Source organism: Lipomyces chichibuensis (genome assembly GCF_038497645.1).
Source record: "Lipomyces chichibuensis strain CBS 12929 unplaced genomic scaffold V1513scaffold_16, whole genome shotgun sequence".
Classification (NCBI taxonomy): domain Eukaryota; kingdom Fungi; phylum Ascomycota; class Lipomycetes; order Lipomycetales; family Lipomycetaceae; genus Lipomyces; species Lipomyces chichibuensis.
Window position 1 is genome coordinate 40,446 of NW_027117468.1, and position 14,512 is coordinate 54,957.

At 46.9% G+C, this 14,512-nt stretch overlaps 8 protein-coding genes across 8 annotated transcripts; 2 read left to right on the plus strand and 6 right to left on the minus strand.

The window, feature by feature from the left end:
• Positions 1-316: 316 nt before the first annotated feature.
• Positions 317-1,622, minus strand: V1513DRAFT_444832 (uncharacterized protein). Its single transcript, XM_066898019.1, has one exon. The coding sequence runs from the start codon at positions 1,571-1,573 to the stop codon at positions 539-541; it is 1,035 nt and encodes a 344-aa protein (XP_066753450.1). The 5' UTR covers positions 1,574-1,622; the 3' UTR covers positions 317-538.
• Positions 1,623-1,884: 262 nt separating this feature from the next.
• On the minus strand, positions 1,885-2,673 carry V1513DRAFT_444834 (60S ribosomal protein eL22). The gene is made up of 4 exons (XM_066898020.1): positions 2,572-2,673; positions 2,428-2,463; positions 2,141-2,369; positions 1,885-2,071 (listed from the first exon to the last, which is right to left on the minus strand). Exons 1-4 carry the CDS (start codon positions 2,581-2,583, stop codon positions 1,980-1,982), a joined length of 369 nt encoding a protein of 122 aa, XP_066753451.1. The 5' UTR covers positions 2,584-2,673; the 3' UTR covers positions 1,885-1,979.
• A 649-nt stretch (positions 2,674-3,322) lies between these two features.
• On the minus strand, positions 3,323-3,870 carry V1513DRAFT_379592 (uncharacterized protein; the record flags this gene model as incomplete). Its single annotated transcript, XM_066895020.1, has 2 exons — positions 3,323-3,699; positions 3,804-3,870. The coding sequence occupies 2 exons, from the start codon at positions 3,868-3,870 to the stop codon at positions 3,323-3,325; spliced, it is 444 nt and encodes a 147-aa protein (XP_066753452.1).
• Positions 3,871-4,808: 938 nt separating this feature from the next.
• V1513DRAFT_444838 (uncharacterized protein) lies at positions 4,809-6,715 on the minus strand. Its single transcript, XM_066898021.1, has 3 exons — positions 5,743-6,715; positions 5,542-5,690; positions 4,809-5,489 (listed from the first exon to the last, which is right to left on the minus strand). The coding sequence occupies exons 1-3, from the start codon at positions 6,388-6,390 to the stop codon at positions 5,027-5,029; spliced, it is 1,260 nt and encodes a 419-aa protein (XP_066753453.1). The 5' UTR covers positions 6,391-6,715; the 3' UTR covers positions 4,809-5,026.
• Positions 6,716-6,854: 139 nt separating this feature from the next.
• Positions 6,855-9,173, plus strand: V1513DRAFT_484907 (Mpp10 protein-domain-containing protein). Its single transcript, XM_066900458.1, has 2 exons — positions 6,855-8,317; positions 8,371-9,173. The coding sequence occupies exons 1-2, from the start codon at positions 6,881-6,883 to the stop codon at positions 9,070-9,072; spliced, it is 2,139 nt and encodes a 712-aa protein (XP_066753454.1). The 5' UTR covers positions 6,855-6,880; the 3' UTR covers positions 9,073-9,173.
• A 549-nt stretch (positions 9,174-9,722) lies between these two features.
• On the plus strand, positions 9,723-10,473 carry V1513DRAFT_431591 (uncharacterized protein; the record flags this gene model as incomplete). Its single annotated transcript, XM_066896384.1, has 3 exons — positions 9,723-10,019; positions 10,074-10,243; positions 10,302-10,473. 3 exons carry the CDS (start codon positions 9,723-9,725, stop codon positions 10,471-10,473), a joined length of 639 nt encoding a protein of 212 aa, XP_066753455.1.
• A 608-nt stretch (positions 10,474-11,081) lies between these two features.
• V1513DRAFT_444848 (putative transposase DNA-binding domain-containing protein) lies at positions 11,082-12,989 on the minus strand. Its single transcript, XM_066898022.1, is given in 2 exon segments — positions 11,082-11,245; positions 11,256-12,989. 1 exon segment carries the CDS (start codon positions 12,735-12,737, stop codon positions 11,292-11,294), a length of 1,446 nt encoding a protein of 481 aa, XP_066753456.1. The 5' UTR covers positions 12,738-12,989; the 3' UTR covers positions 11,082-11,245; positions 11,256-11,291.
• Positions 12,990-13,562: 573 nt separating this feature from the next.
• Positions 13,563-14,511, minus strand: V1513DRAFT_444857 (uncharacterized protein). Its single transcript, XM_066898023.1, is given in 6 exon segments — positions 13,563-13,604; positions 13,636-14,092; positions 14,118-14,356; positions 14,369-14,405; positions 14,418-14,455; positions 14,472-14,511. The coding sequence occupies 2 exon segments, from the start codon at positions 14,282-14,284 to the stop codon at positions 13,636-13,638; spliced, it is 624 nt and encodes a 207-aa protein (XP_066753457.1). The 5' UTR covers positions 14,285-14,356; positions 14,369-14,405; positions 14,418-14,455; positions 14,472-14,511; the 3' UTR covers positions 13,563-13,604.
• Position 14,512: the final 1 nt, after the last annotated feature.

Here is a 14,512-nt window from a genome sequence, read left to right on the forward strand (position 1 = left end):
TTAAATCCCTAACCCTTCGCAATGTTTTATTTAAATGCCTAACCCTAGACTGTACTCCTATCGTGGCTTACATGGACACAAATGTGGAGCGATTCGCTGATTTCAACTAGTTCAAACGGTGATATTTTCTTTTTTCCTTCGCATTTTTGTTTCTGTACGCGTGCCCTGATCACATCGCCTGCATGTTGTCAATATTACGAGGCTACAGGTCGGTATTGGTCCATGCAACGTGTTTGCGTGGATGGGTGAACAGTGGATTACTTTGTACACTTGTATAGCCAAAGAACTTGCAATTCGGCATTAGATGCAAAAACGACCGGTATGCGGCCACTCCATAGGTCGTTGTGACGGGAATTTTTACATGAGACGGAAGCTTATTCCAATAATGGCTCAATGCTCAACGACAGCATGCTCGCCTTATGCACAAATTTTGATGTGTTGTTATAGATCCGAACACAACTTAACACCTTTATAATTGCCTTTTAGAGCGACTATCCGACAACGCGTGTCCCGAAGCCAATGTTATCTCCTTCTCACATCATATCCTTCTATATAGCCGCAAAAAAAACCTCATATTCTCTAGCTCTAACGGATATTTTAAGTCTTTCTGAATTCTAAACCATGCAGCATCATCATGAACAACTTTTTCCCAACCAGCGCCGTCATCGACCATGATGTGATCTAAAAGAAATTGGACCGGGAAAGTCTTGCTACCGATCTGAATGTGCGAGTAAGATCCCGCGCTTTCGAGAAGCACGAGTAGCGTGCCCGGTCGGCAGTTGTCGGTGATATATCGAAATAGTGTCAGCGTCTTTGGCTTTGACTGTGCAAATAGTTCATTTGTCGTAAACATTATCGTTATTATATCGAGTGATCCAAAATCAACCCTGTCATCGGAGCTACAATTACCGCCTGCCGGCTCCAGAGCATCACCGTCGCTAGCTAAAACCGCGGCGCCGTCGCCTTCCAAGTAACATGGGACATCTAGTATATCCATTTGGCTAAAATTCAACTGTATACTGTCTTTCGCAATGTCATCACTTTCTTCCTTCTTGTCCCATCCAAGACCGCGACGTATGCCATCGCGGAGGCTCAAGAAGACATCGTCCCAGTGCGCGATATCTATTGCCAGAATATTCACATTTTTCGCACCCAGATCGTTGGCCAATGTCGCTAGGGCTAAGACTTCTCCGCCGGCTCCACCGCCTATGCATAATATATTTTTTTTCTTGTTATTCGGCTTCTTACTGGTACTAGTAAGAATTTCTGATATATGAGGACAAAGATCACCGAGCACATGCAAATATGCCAGCGCACGCGACGACGACCATCGTACCGCATAAGCTAATAAATAGTCAGGCGACTCGAACGCTGCCGCATAATCTCTCGCGTATAAGTGCGCCTTTACTGACTGAATCGTGTCGGCTAATGTCTCTGGATCAGAGTATACGGCTGAGAAAGCCCGCCGCAGCAGCGACAGTATTGATTGCTGTAGTTCCGGGGACGCGTATTTGTGATATGGTGCGATAGAACACCTGGACGATTGTCCAGGCGGACGGGATTTCGTAGCCATGAAAGTCGACAGATCACTACAGTTCCAGGCTTGTGCGGTTTGATTTATTGTAATATGTGGCGGTTTAGTAGAAGTATGATAAAAGCCAATGAGCCCTAACCTTATTATCTCAACCCATTTTTAACACAAATAATAACTCCTTTTCCGACATTAAAGCTAGAGTCTGCACAAATATTCTACTGAACCTAGAAGAGGTCAGCTCATTGAGAACACCTGTGTAGCAGTCATCGTCCGTCCTACAATACATCTTATGGACTCATGGTCCACCACATCCAACAATAATTTACTGGTAAGAGCCGAACTATTTATATTCCACATGTTATCTTAGTCATTGCTTATATTATATTATCGAAATATACTATTATTACACGCTTCTGAAATTTTTGTTTCCAATCACCTAACTCGTCTATTCTTCATCATCTTCCGACTCATCCGAAACAACAATATTGAAGTATCGGAGCTCATAAACACCCTTGGAAACGGAGACAACGCGGAGCCCTAGATTTTATCATGTCAGAACTACATTCAACCAACTGTTCACAAATCTCCAACGGCAGCAATACTTACAGTCTCGGAAGTTGGTCTTCTTAAGGTACTTCTTGGTGAGGTACTTAAGGTATCGGCCAGAGAACTGGGTGTGTGCAACAACGACGATTTTGCTATCTGACTCCTTGGAAACAGTGATAATGTCACCGAGATTGCCAGTCCGACCGTCAACCTTGATCTTGTTATTTAAGAAGTTGATGAATCCCTCATCGTCGAAGATACTGTTGGCGTTTGAGTAGTCAACGACATACTACAGGACAATTAATCCTCCATACTAATTTAACAAACCAAATGTCAACGTGACTTACTCTAGAAGTGATCTTGGTGGACTTCTTGGTAGATTTCTAAATACGACCTCAGCCTACTGGACTTACAACAAATACCGACCATATTTTATCATAGTAAAATCATCATATGCCAGCAAAGCGAGGAAATAAAATTGTAACACATACTGCTGGAGCCATTGTATCTGTAATATATATTGAGTTGAGCGACCGTGTGAACCGTAGATCAATGAAATTGTACTGCCATTAAGAATTCTAAGCCGAGACTTACTACGGTTAATTCACAAACGTTGGATGCTGGCGCGGCGTTTGTGCAAAAAGCAGTCACACTTCGAATCATACCGAACCCTACCATTACAGGGTACAAAATCCGGCCCTGAACAAAGAAACCTAACCCTTTGGACACCGGGAAACTACACTGCATTCCATTAAAAAGGCTTAGTGACCAAAATTACGCTGTCCACGGCGTAGAATAAATACTCATTATCGCCAAGGAGCTTTTATTAGAATATTTTGGGTTAGGGCATTGTGGGCAGGGGCAGAAGATGTACGAATATTTCGCCTTGGGAGGTTGTCTATTGCTTAATTTCGCAGTAATAAGTAATGAATAGGATAACCCAAATCACAGTCTATTGCCAAAATGTCGCCGAATACAGCGATGCCCAATAAAAGTTCCTCTCTGAATAATAGTAAAGTACAACGTTTGAAAGAATATGAACAAGAAATATGTGCAACCGCCCGAATCAGATTTCGAGTAAAAGTGGGGCATAAAAAGCAAAAGTAACGGAGAACGCCGGTAAAACAATTTCTGTCTAAACATACTTTCTCATGATAATGAATATTCTAACTAGCAAAACGCTCGATGTTAGCTTCGCGGCCAAACACCGCCTTACCAGCTTAGAGAATACAGTGTGCCATTTCACATAAAAAACAAGCTCCCTGTTCCTAATAAAACACAAACGACTGCAGCAGCGACGCAAGCGACCAGTCCTACAGGTCTATCATTCCTACCGGAACTTTGTAGACCGGCAGATGAGGACGTTTCGGATGGTGTCTTCACAACACCGATTGTTCCCGTATGTGATCCAAGACCAATCGAGCCCGAAGAGGGTACGTAAAAGGACGTATACATAGAAGAAAATGTTTGTGTAAACGGCGTCTGGATCGTCGCAGTCACCACAACACCGTTCGCCAACGTCCTAGGAACGGTGACCCAAATGGGGGTTAGTGCACTCGACGTCGTGCTGCTGCTGCTACTGGTGGTAGTAGTAGTAGTAGTGGATGTGGTGCCAACAGCTCCTACCCGATGTTAACATCTAATCCAAATAGCAAGCCCATTCTAAAGGGTTTCCCAGTGTCGGAACGACTCAGACACGAACAATCAGATACATGCTTCTTACCTTGTCCTCGAGCAAAGCCTATCAAAAACACCACTATCAGAACCGGTAGCTGTAGTAAAAACCTCATGTTGGCTATGTAAATAAAGATGTATAGCGGTAGCGAGTAGGTGCCAATAGTGAGAGTGTAGAATTAACAGAAACCTGTCGCGTAATCGAATATATCAAATCGCTTCGAAATCACCAACGTTCAGTTCGCGCCTGTCATTGAATGGACTGGCAAGCCAAACCAAATTCAGTAAGAATAGGAGCGGTGAGGTAGGATTCCCCAAGGGGCAACAAAACTAATTTGGAATTGGAGGAGGTTGGAGCTTACCGCTCTAACATAAGTTAACGCCTGGGAGGAATGTAAATCTAAAAATTGCGCGGCGCAGGGTTTCGGAAGTGAAGCCAGAGTGGCAGTACGGTACCCTTATATAGGTACCATATGGTAGATAAGTTATATCGTTCGCAGGTTGCGTGTTGGGCAAGCTCACAAGGGCCATTTCGAGAGCTAAGGTGTACCTGTTGCCTGTTATTAGTAGCTATTCGCGAGTCAACTCAGATTCCTATATTATATTCAATTCTTCATGGGTTGGCGCTGCATCTGAACATCGGTAGTCGGGTAGTGTGTGCGGGTATATAGTCAGCTGGAATAATTAGAAAATAATATTTATGCCCTAGTTCATTTCATTCTTGTACTGTGTCTTGTACGGTAGGAAGTATATAGCTAGCTATCTGTTTGTATTTCTACAACTTTTTGGCTTGGCACGACGGGGCGCAGACAATATACTATTTTCCGGATTTTGAAAAACTCTGATAAAAGTGGGTTAACTTAGAGGTTTTGTGTGCCACTAAGGAATTAGTTTGAACATACACCTATGAATATAAGCGTGGACAGGTATTGGCATTAGCAATTTGAGACAAATATTGTACGCTGATGGTGATTCTGGCAATCCACTCCGAGTCTTTGCTCAGCAGGCATCACATATTAAATTGAAATACTACGTCATATCCCTAACTGAAGAATTTAATGCAAACACAATATATTCCACAGATAATGTATAAGACAATGATAAACTCAAGTCAATACGCCGTTCCTATAAATAATAATACACATAAAACTACTATACATTATTAATTTGCGTATCCTACACCGACTGATACCAACCTTAATTATTTGCTAGCAGTACATCCCTCCCGGGAAGCTGAAGAGCAAGAAGCAAAACAACATAATATGTCAAATCCTACAAAACTTCCACTCTCGTGCGTTGCGTGGTAGCTCGAGGAGTGTGTCCACCAGTAGTATGCTGTTTCATTACGCCTTGCACCATCTGGAATAGTTCACGTGCTTCGGGCACGTAGACAAAGCTAATAGTGAGTGCCTGAATCTCATAGATATATTCTTCGAGCGCTATAGCACCAGTGCGTAGCAAAGATTGGATAAAAAGACAGAGTAGCTGAACATGACGAGTCTGGCCACTTGTGCCATCTACCACATTCTCGACGCCTGCGCCGAGCGATTTACTCTCAATTGAACGCGTAGCATTGGAGAGAAAGGGATGTAGGAGTGCCGACTTTTCCTCATCTCGAATAAGAGATGTCGTAGATGGCTGCTGCCCTGATGGCAGCGGAAATGGTACAAGCAGGTGATTCAATGCTTCCAGAACAGGAAGCGTTGGAGGTAAATATTGCAATAGTTGCAATACCCTAGTTCGGTGTTAGTATGTGGATCTGTTGGCAAGCAGACTGAAAGTCATACTCAGCACGCAATATTGTAGATAACAGCAATGTAATTAGAGAGCGCCCCAACACGGGATTTACATGCAACATAGATGTAATCCCGTTGATGGAGAGGTCGACAGACGACATGAGCAGAGTGACGTCGCTTTTGAGTACGCTTATTAGTGACTGAAGACGACTATTAGCTTTGACTATAAGCAAAAGACTATCATCTGCGTACCTCCGCTTCCATTTCAGATATCTCCTCGGTTAAAGAGGACGTTAAGAGACGTTGGACAATCTCATACGTGTCGCCATGTAATTTTGTCTTCCTAGTCTCAGTCGAGGGTGACTTGCTCTCAGGAGGATCCAGTACGCCTTGGTTAACAAGCGCATCAACAAACCTACTCAAATCAATATCCCTTGCCATGCTATCTGCCTGTTCCGCAAATTGAGTAGCAGAGAGTACGCGGATGGCCGCAGTTTCCCCGGATAGGAACAAAGACACAATGCTTGCCTGCACGCTATACAGACGACTTGACGTATTCGATATATTCTCTCTGATTTTCTTCCCGTTATTATATACGTCAACAAAATGCGCCAAGAATGGGTTCATAGCTATCAGTCCGTACTGCTCGTACAGCTTATAAAGCAGGTATTCGCCATTAACCACCTTCGCTATGAGCAGCATTCCTGTTCCACTCTTGTCGTTCCCCAAGTCTTGATTATCCGACGATCCATGCAATTCTTCAAGCATAAACAGTACATCACATGCTAGATAAAATGCCTGCTCGTCGGGATCAGAAAGACTCGCAATGATCGCTGCCGCCACTTCTGACAACGACCGCTCCGAGTCCGACAAGAGGTCAGCTACAACTTCGCTAAGCATTCGCGCTCGCTATGAATGATCGCTCCAATAAATCTTGCTGCTTGCTATCGTCACTTATTTAGTCCGAGTAAGGTATCTCCGTATAAATGTTCAGACACGCATAGCAGTAACTAGCTCTCCTTGAGATATATACCGGACAGCGCGCCAACAGGCGTTCACTACGTCTCTACTCTCACAATAACCCAGGAAAAGATAGTTTCAAAAAGTTGTAGAATAGTCTGGCAGCAATCTCCGGGTCAACAGTAGTGGTGCAGTGAGAGCGAGCTAGGAACGCGTTGCCGATATCGGATGGCGCTGGATAACAAGGCAATTCAACAACCGTTGCTTCAATAATATTTGTCATTGGGACTTTCGAGCTCGTCAGCCTCAACTCTAACTTAGGGGGGTTGAAAGACAAGAGGCCCTAACCCTATGTGCCCAGAAATCTCTCACAAAAATTTTTTCGTGAAACTAACCAAAAATTCAACGGACATTCCTAATCGCAAGGATAATGAAGGAATCCAGGCCTGAACTGACGACTCTGTTACGAGATGCATTGTCAACGGCACCAGAGGAGCTTTTACTTCCTACTTCTGAATTGCGAGACTCAGCACGACACTCGGTAAAGTACTTTCTTGATCCGCTCGCCAAGCAGTATTCCACGGTTTTCAAACAGGGTATATATTTGGACGGTCTCGATTCACTTCAGATTTGGGAACAGACACGATTGGTGCTAGACGGAGTTGCTGATAAGGTGCTATATGAAAAATACACGGCTATAACTGGCGGCGAGGAAAGCGGCGATGATGAGCTAGAAAAGATTGCCAAACGGAGAAAGCTAACCGGGACCGGTGAAGACGACGATGAGGAAGAGGAAGTGGTCGAGAAGGATAGCGACATATCCGACGATTCAGATGACCAAGATGAGTTTGAAGAGGCGATTGACGAGCGACAAGAGCGAAGTCAATCTCAAGATCAGATGGATATTGACAACAATGAAGATGAAGCTGAAGAATTCGCTGAGAGTGATGTGGACGATGGAGAAGAGGGTGACGTACAGATACATGATATTGCGAGCGTAGATGACGAGGAGGAGCACCAGGAATACGATGCCAATCATGGCAACTATGATGATAGCGACGATGGAGATGGAAATGAAGATGATGGTCAGAGTGAAGAAGATGGCGAACATGATAATTTTGTTAAGGATGTCCATGGCCTTAATAGCGCATTCTTCAACATCGAGGAATTTAACCGAATGACGGAAGAAGCCGAACAGAGTAATTTTCTCGATGACGACGACGACGAAGAAGATATCGATTATTTTGCCGATCCAGATGAACTTTCAGGGTCCCTCGAGAAGAATAAGTCTCGGAAAGTGGAGGATAACTATGGATCCTTCGAAGATTCAGAAGACTACGACGAAGACGATATCGAAGGGACCTTCGGCAGTATTAACAATCAAAAAGACGATGATAATGCCAACGACATTCGATACGAAGATTTCTTTGCTCCTCCTCCAGGAAGCAGGAGGAGAAAACGCGAGAACAAGTCTAGCAAAAATAAAAAGTTCCAAAACGATGACTTCGAGGGTCTTGGCGACGAGTTTGATGACGACAATCTTGAACTCGCGTTGGATGGACTAAAGAAGGATCTGTTTGCGGAAGATGACGCCGACAAAGATGAAAGTGATGTTGAAGACGGCCAAACGCTATCTACATTTACAAAGATGCAGCGTAAACTGAATGCTAAGATTGCTCAGCTCGAGGTGGAGAATGTTGCCAAAAAGGATTGGGCGCTTATGGGTGAAGCCAAAGCTCGAGATCGGCCATTGAATTCATTGTTAGAGGAAGACCTAGAATTTGATAGGGGTACCAAGCCGGTTCCAGTCATCACCCAGGAAGTTACCGAGTCGTTAGACACCATGATCCGAAATCGTATCAAAAATGTAGTTTGTGTACTTTCTGGCGGTATTATTTCAAGATGCTAACCCGTGCCTAGAATGATTTTAATGATATCCTTCGGCGTAATCCGGACGGCATTACAGAGTTTCGACCCAGTAAACTCATTGATGTTGATCAGACTAAGTCATCCAAGTCACTGGCAGAAATCTATGAAGAAGAGCATCTGCGAGAGGTTGATCCGGGTAGCCATCCCACAGTTCAAGACACCAAACTGAAGCAGGCGCATCAAGAGATCGAAGAGTTGTTTGGGGATATTACATATAAACTCGATGCCTTGTCATCGTGGCATTTCACGCCCAAGCCTGCGAAACCATCTATCTCTATTGTTGCCAACGCGTCTGCTATCTCTATGGAAGATGCACAGCCCATTGCGATGTCTACGGAGAATATGCTTGCCCCTCAGGAGGTATACATCCCACTAAGTGGGATCGCCAAGGATGAACAGAAGAAGGAGGTTATTCGTGGTGATGGCCTACCTGTTGCTCGTGCAGAAATGACTCGCGATGAACGGAAACGACGGCGTCGTCGTGAGAAGGCTCGCCACGCGAAACAGGAGGCCAAGAGACTGGAAACACGAAAAGTTAAATCGCAGACGGAGGGCAGTCGCGCAAGCGTGATGGAGACGTTGAAGAAGGGACACGTCACAGTTATCGGCAAACAGGGAGAGAAACGGGATATTGAAGGCCGACTAAAAGCGGATAAAGCTGGTCTGAGGGGAAGTTCAGGATTGAAGTTATAAATAGTTAATTCGGCATGGTTTATGTACATATTCGGCATTGTTTATTAGCATACGTCACACTTTTGTATAATAAATATTAATAAGAACAAAGTGATTTTACGGCTGCTTCTGCTGCAGGCACTAATTATGAACTCTTAGCAGCAGAATTAAAGGATATCGAGCTACCCCCTGAAAATAGAGTTTCACGTTGTTCCGTTGAATCGCTCGAAAATCAGGCCATCGTTTGAGCGGCGTCTCACGAGCTACACTCATCAGGCAACCACGCCACCTCTGTCTCCGTTTTCTCTCCGAATGCCGGCCGATCACGAGCTAAGTGCTCGTATCGTGCCACCTGAAAATGGATCTGCGTGTATTAGAATCATTCTCGGGGATTTTGTTTCGAAGAGCTGATTCCAAAGCATGGATGTCACGATCTAGCGCCTCTGATTCTCAAGGTCTTGTGTGTCTGCATCTCGTCTGCAGGTCCTGTAGCATCTGAGAAATATTGGCGTCTCACGTTTAGTGAAATCCGTGAACTTGTGTTAAAGCGCCTGGTTCCCCACGCTTTGTCCGCTGCATCTATTGCCATCTTCACCTGCCCATACCCCGCACTTTAATTCACTTATCATTATATCGGTAGTAGCTTATTATTGCATTTAGGGGCAGTCAGTATGCTGCCGGAGGACGCAGTGATTTTAATCGTCGGCTCCACCGTCGGTCTTGATTTTATTTTTTTGCAGTTTATCAGCTCGCATTGTCGAGTTTATGTCTATGGACGACCGAACGAGTCTGCCTCATTCCAGCGAGCGAAGTCAAGGATCCGTGATATTAATCTGATATATCTTGCTGGCAATAGTGATTCGAGCGATAAGGATAATGCTCATGTTGAAGACGTTATGCAGAAGCTTTTGTGTCGAGAGAGTCGGCTGGATCTTGTTATTTTCAACAGCGCCGACAACGAGGAGCAGGTGAATTCAACAATTAAGCTGGCATTACACGGATGTGAGCTAATGACTCCATAGACTATCAGATTTGTTCTCCCAACGCTGATATCGACGTCGAAGCAGTGCGGCAGGTCAAATATCATTGCCATTAAAGCTGTAAGCAAGCGACCGCGGACCCGTATGGATTCGCTAAAGCGAGCGCAATCCCGTCCGCCAGAGTACGAGCAAGAAAGAGAGTATGAGGACAAGTATGTTTTAAGAGGTTTGCTCATTAATTATGATGGACATGTCTAATATTTGATTTAGTCAAGCAGAGGTAGTCAAGGCAAATTTGACTGCGTTATTGGAAGACTACCACGCCGAGAATGTAAGCAAAGGCGGAGGCCAGCGCCGCCCCACCTCACCGCAATCAGGGTATGCTACCGCATGTAGCTCTATTCGACTTTTATTACTCTGGTACCGAAAGGCTTACTTATAAACAAAGCAATTACAAAGAAAATGTATGCAAAAGCAAATATGTACAGACTCATAACCATATTATACACGCATGCAAATCAAAAAAAAAGCGAATCAAACCAAAAAATGCATAACCAGACACAACAAATTAAGGTCGTAGCGGTAGATTGAGGTAAAAATTGTCAAGTTCGCCGTTGAGGTAATATGATGGGAACGAGGCAGTGCCAGACGTAACCGGAGTCGACACTGATAAAGGAAACAAGGTGGAGCGAGCTTGATATTTCCTTCGAACGAGGACAATTGCTGCGGCGAGAAGAGTCAGTCGCATTGTTAATATGAAATGCTGAAGTTCCACGGACCTTATACTGTGTGACGCCTCTGCCAAGGCAACAACGGATGCGCTCGGGATCGACTAAGTAGCCGGGCACAGCCACACAAGCTGTCCTAACACATCACTATATTGGTTGCAGAAACATCTTGCTTGGGAGGTACAATTGGGAAAAGAGGGGGATATCCTCATCAGTAAGGCGTGCCGACCTCCAAAATGGCTCTGCTAGTGCCATTAGCCGACAGACATCTTACCAAGTCGGACGAAGAACACAATACCCAAAAAGGGCACCGGGGACCGCGTCCAATCCGTCGGAGATTAGGGCTGGCGAAGGCATTTGGGTGGAGGGCCTACAAACAACCAACCGCGGGATGCAGGTTAACGGGATGGAATGATATACAGTACAGGCTCAACGAGCCGCAGGATCTGAGGCGATGGTTTAGGGCTCATGGGAACATACACAAGCGTCAAAGCGTCAACGCACGCTACTCGCATGTGCCTTCAAGAGGATCTCAGTCCGTGACAGACTCCCCACTTGCAAGTTTGGTGCAGTACCTCACCAGAATGTTCCTCGCCCCGTTGATGTCTCGGTCGCACACATACCCGCATTGGGCGCATCTGAACTCCTTGCTACCGCCGACGTCGTTCAGATGCCCGCATGCTCCGCAGGTCTTGCTTGTGTGGGCCTCGCTGACCAGCACAACACGGCACCAGGGGTACTCCCTTGCCTTGTTTAGAAGGCGTCGCTGGAATCGGAAGTGGGACCAACTGGCCATGGCTCTCGCCGTCTTGGACCCAATCCTGCGACGCCCTCTGCCTGTCACCATCTGCTGCGTCTCGAACTTTGGCAAAACGACCAGATTGTACGAACTGCACAAGAATTTGGCAGTCCGGCTATGCAGGTCATCCACCAGGTTCCTTATCCGTCGCCGGATAATTGCAGCTGCCCTCTTCATCCGCCGCTTCTTCCTGTACTCTAGCCCCTTCACTGACCACCGGCTCTGCAGGGCATCCATCCGGTGACACAACCGGTAGATGTGGCCAATGTCGGCCTTCCCCAGTTCAAGTATCTCGCCTCCCGGACTGTACCCCGTCAGAAACGTCCGTACACCGGGATCCAAGGACATGACCCGAGGAACTCCTGCAGGGCCTTCCACCTCCTCTAGTGGCCTGGGCACGCACAGATAAAAGTGGCCTGTAAGCCTTTCCATCACCAGCCTGCTGTCATAAAGCAGCTTCTCAGGAAGTTTTATGGCGCTCTTCATGTGCCGAAGAAAGGCGCACTTCCCACTGCACCGCAGCCAGTGTTTGCTATGGATAACGATGCTCTCCTGGAAGCACTTTTGTCGAGACCGGTACCGGATCTGGAACGCCTTCTTATCGTTCTTGTACCTAGCTACTCCCGACGCAAATGCCTTCAGGAGGTCATCCATCGCAGCGTCCCGGATGTCGTAAGGTGTCTCCTCGAGCCAGGGTTTGTTCAACAACTCTATCGCCTCCTTGTTGATCGCCCTGGCTCTCAACGCCTTCTTCGATCTAGGGACACCCTCATCCATTATGGCGCGCAGACATTCGTTGTATGTCCAACGCGCCGCCCCAATCCACTCCACCAGGATCCTCTTCTCCTCTGCCGTGGGGTACAATCTGTACCTTTTGGCCTTCCCCACGGGCTCCTTAGCGGACTTGGATAATTTCGGCTTCTTTGCCGATCGCTCCACGTCCTCTTCATCCACCGACCAGTTAAGGTCATCGCGGACATCAACACCTGAAGACCACCGCAGACAATTGGCCCAACCGTGGGCAATTGTCTCCGAGCCCCACGCGTTGGCGTCGAGGGAAGAAGAAGGCAACCACAGTTGCTTGCTGACTTGTTCTGAAACGCTGTTCCAGAATGGCCTAGGACATTTCTTTTGCTCCTGCTGCTGCTGTTGTTGTTGTCTTGTCTGTTGTTTAACCATGGGTATAGGCGTGCGAAGGAGTACGTGATGAATAAAAGTATATTAGGTGGGGACGTGTGCGAGAGGGTAGATAGAAAAATCAGATCAGAACAGGAGCAGCGGGGACAGGCGGAGGTGTTTATAATCAGACGAGAGACCCAGAGAACAGAAAGAGCCTGCGGTCTGGCGAAAAGAGAGAGAGAGAAAAAGAAGGGGAGGCGGCGTAGCCCGCGGTCTGGCGACTAGTGAAATCGTGTTACGGGTAGTTCGAGATTGAGACATTGAGTGGTTTGTTCAGTTGAGATTGCCGTTCCTTGTTCCGTATTTCGTGCGAGGCTCTGCGACTTCTCGGTACGGCCGCCACTGAAGGAAGAGAGCGCGGCTCAGGTGGTGACTCCGGTCAGGGGCCTGACAGTGCACATGGGACGTCTGAGTAAGGCGAGGGGTTTGGTGTTACAGTAAGTTACATCTAGCGAGATTGGTGGGCATGTGATGTAATATCGATGCAGTTGTGCCCCATTACACGAGACACGCGCGCACTGTCCAGTCTCCACTAAACAAATCACTCTCCCACAACTTTGCTCGGACGCGTCGCGACTAACAAGCAAACACGCGTTTTACACGCGTTTTACACGGGGCTTCTGGCAGACAGGGGCTATTGCTGACTTCTGCGTCACTCGTCTGTCTATAAATAAATATCTCCACCTGATTGAGACTGTGTAACACAATCGCGCTCGGACTGTCTTGCCCAGACTCAGAGAGCGGGGAATAATCACTCTGGTTATAAATATCTCCACCTGTTCCCGCTGCTGCTGCTGCTGTTGCTGTTGCTGTTCCTACAAGGCGAGAGGGGAGTCTGTGACAGGCTGAGATCCTCTTTAAACGCACGTGAGTAGTTTTTACAATGCGTACAATATGGTCATATGGCTAATTTTCCGAAGGCAATAGACAATAACGGGCAAGCGCGTCGCAGGACTGGGTCCAATAATGGGGCGTTACGGCGATGACCAAAACAATTTTGGTCGGATCCAGTTCCGGCGAGCGTTTCGACAGTGGGCAAGAGGGTAGGCTGGAACCGGAGTAAGCACAAGCTGGCGAGAACCAAGCCACTTGGTCCACTACCAGTTCCGGCGACGCGTTCTCTACAGGGGGCTAGAGGGCGGTCTGCGGAAACGCAGTGGGTCCAAAACGGCAAGAACCAAGCCACTTGGTCCCACTTCCGGTTCCGGCGACGCTTCTCGACAGGGGGCAAGAGGGCAGTCTGGAACCGGAGTAAGTCGAAGACGGCGAGAACCAGGCCACTTTGTCCTGCTACCGGTTCCAGCTTCGCGTTGTCGACAAGGCGTCTAGAGGGGAGTCTGTGACAGGCTGAGATCCTCTTCAAGCAAATGCGAGCGCTACAGGGGGTCAGAGGGCAGTCTGGAACCGGAGTAGTCCAAGGAGAACCAAGCCAGTTGGTCCACTACCGGTCCCAGCGACGCCTTGTCGACAGGCGTCAAGAGGGGAGCCTTTACAGGCTCATAAGGAACAGCGTTAGGTTTTACCTCCGGGATTATTTGTTTTCCCATTGGGTTTTTGTTTTGCCCGGAGGATTTCCCTACGCCTTGTCCAAATGGATGTTCCTTTCTATAGATTCTCGTATAGATTCTCGTTAGGAGATCTATACATATGCGAGCACAGCTATTCGCCTTTCGGGGAGGGTAGCTGTGCGCTGAGCCTTGTCTCCTTGCCATCTGGCTCTGTCAGATGGCATGCAGGATGGAACCACCAGATCTCGGCTTTTTGTTCGTAATGTT

What these genes read in the sequence shown, in the direction of transcription:
- V1513DRAFT_444832 (XM_066898019.1), bottom strand. Translation starts at nt 1,573, where the DNA reads ATGGCTACGAAATCCCGTCCGCCTGGACAATCGTCCAGGTGTTCTATC.
- V1513DRAFT_444834 (XM_066898020.1), bottom strand. An exon ending in CCACCAAGATCACTTCTAGA is followed by an intron (nt 2,370 to 2,427) that starts GTAAGTCACGTT and finishes ATTGTCCTGTAG; the next exon opens with TATGTCGTTGACTACTCAAA. An exon ending in GAAGACCAACTTCCGAGACT is followed by an intron (nt 2,072 to 2,140) that starts GTAAGTATTGCT and finishes GATAAAATCTAG; the next exon opens with GGCTCCGCGTTGTCTCCGTT.
- V1513DRAFT_444838 (XM_066898021.1), bottom strand. Translation starts at nt 6,390, where the DNA reads ATGCTTAGCGAAGTTGTAGCTGACCTCTTGTCGGACTCGGAGCGGTCG. An exon ending in TATCTGAAATGGAAGCGGAG is followed by an intron (nt 5,691 to 5,742) that starts GTACGCAGATGA and finishes AGTCGTCTTCAG; the next exon opens with TCACTAATAAGCGTACTCAA. An exon ending in TCTACAATATTGCGTGCTGA is followed by an intron (nt 5,490 to 5,541) that starts GTATGACTTTCA and finishes ACACCGAACTAG; the next exon opens with GGTATTGCAACTATTGCAAT.
- V1513DRAFT_484907 (XM_066900458.1), top strand. Translation starts at nt 6,881, where the DNA reads ATGAAGGAATCCAGGCCTGAACTGACGACTCTGTTACGAGATGCATTG. An exon ending in TCCGAAATCGTATCAAAAAT is followed by an intron (nt 8,318 to 8,370) that starts GTAGTTTGTGTA and finishes ACCCGTGCCTAG; the next exon opens with AATGATTTTAATGATATCCT.
- V1513DRAFT_444848 (XM_066898022.1), bottom strand. Translation starts at nt 12,737, where the DNA reads ATGGTTAAACAACAGACAAGACAACAACAACAGCAGCAGCAGGAGCAA.
- V1513DRAFT_444857 (XM_066898023.1), bottom strand. Translation starts at nt 14,284, where the DNA reads ATGGGAAAACAAATAATCCCGGAGGTAAAACCTAACGCTGTTCCTTAT. An exon ending in AGACTGCCCTCTGACCCCCT is followed by an intron (nt 14,093 to 14,117) that starts GTAGCGCTCGCA and finishes TTGCTTGAAGAG; the next exon opens with GATCTCAGCCTGTCACAGAC.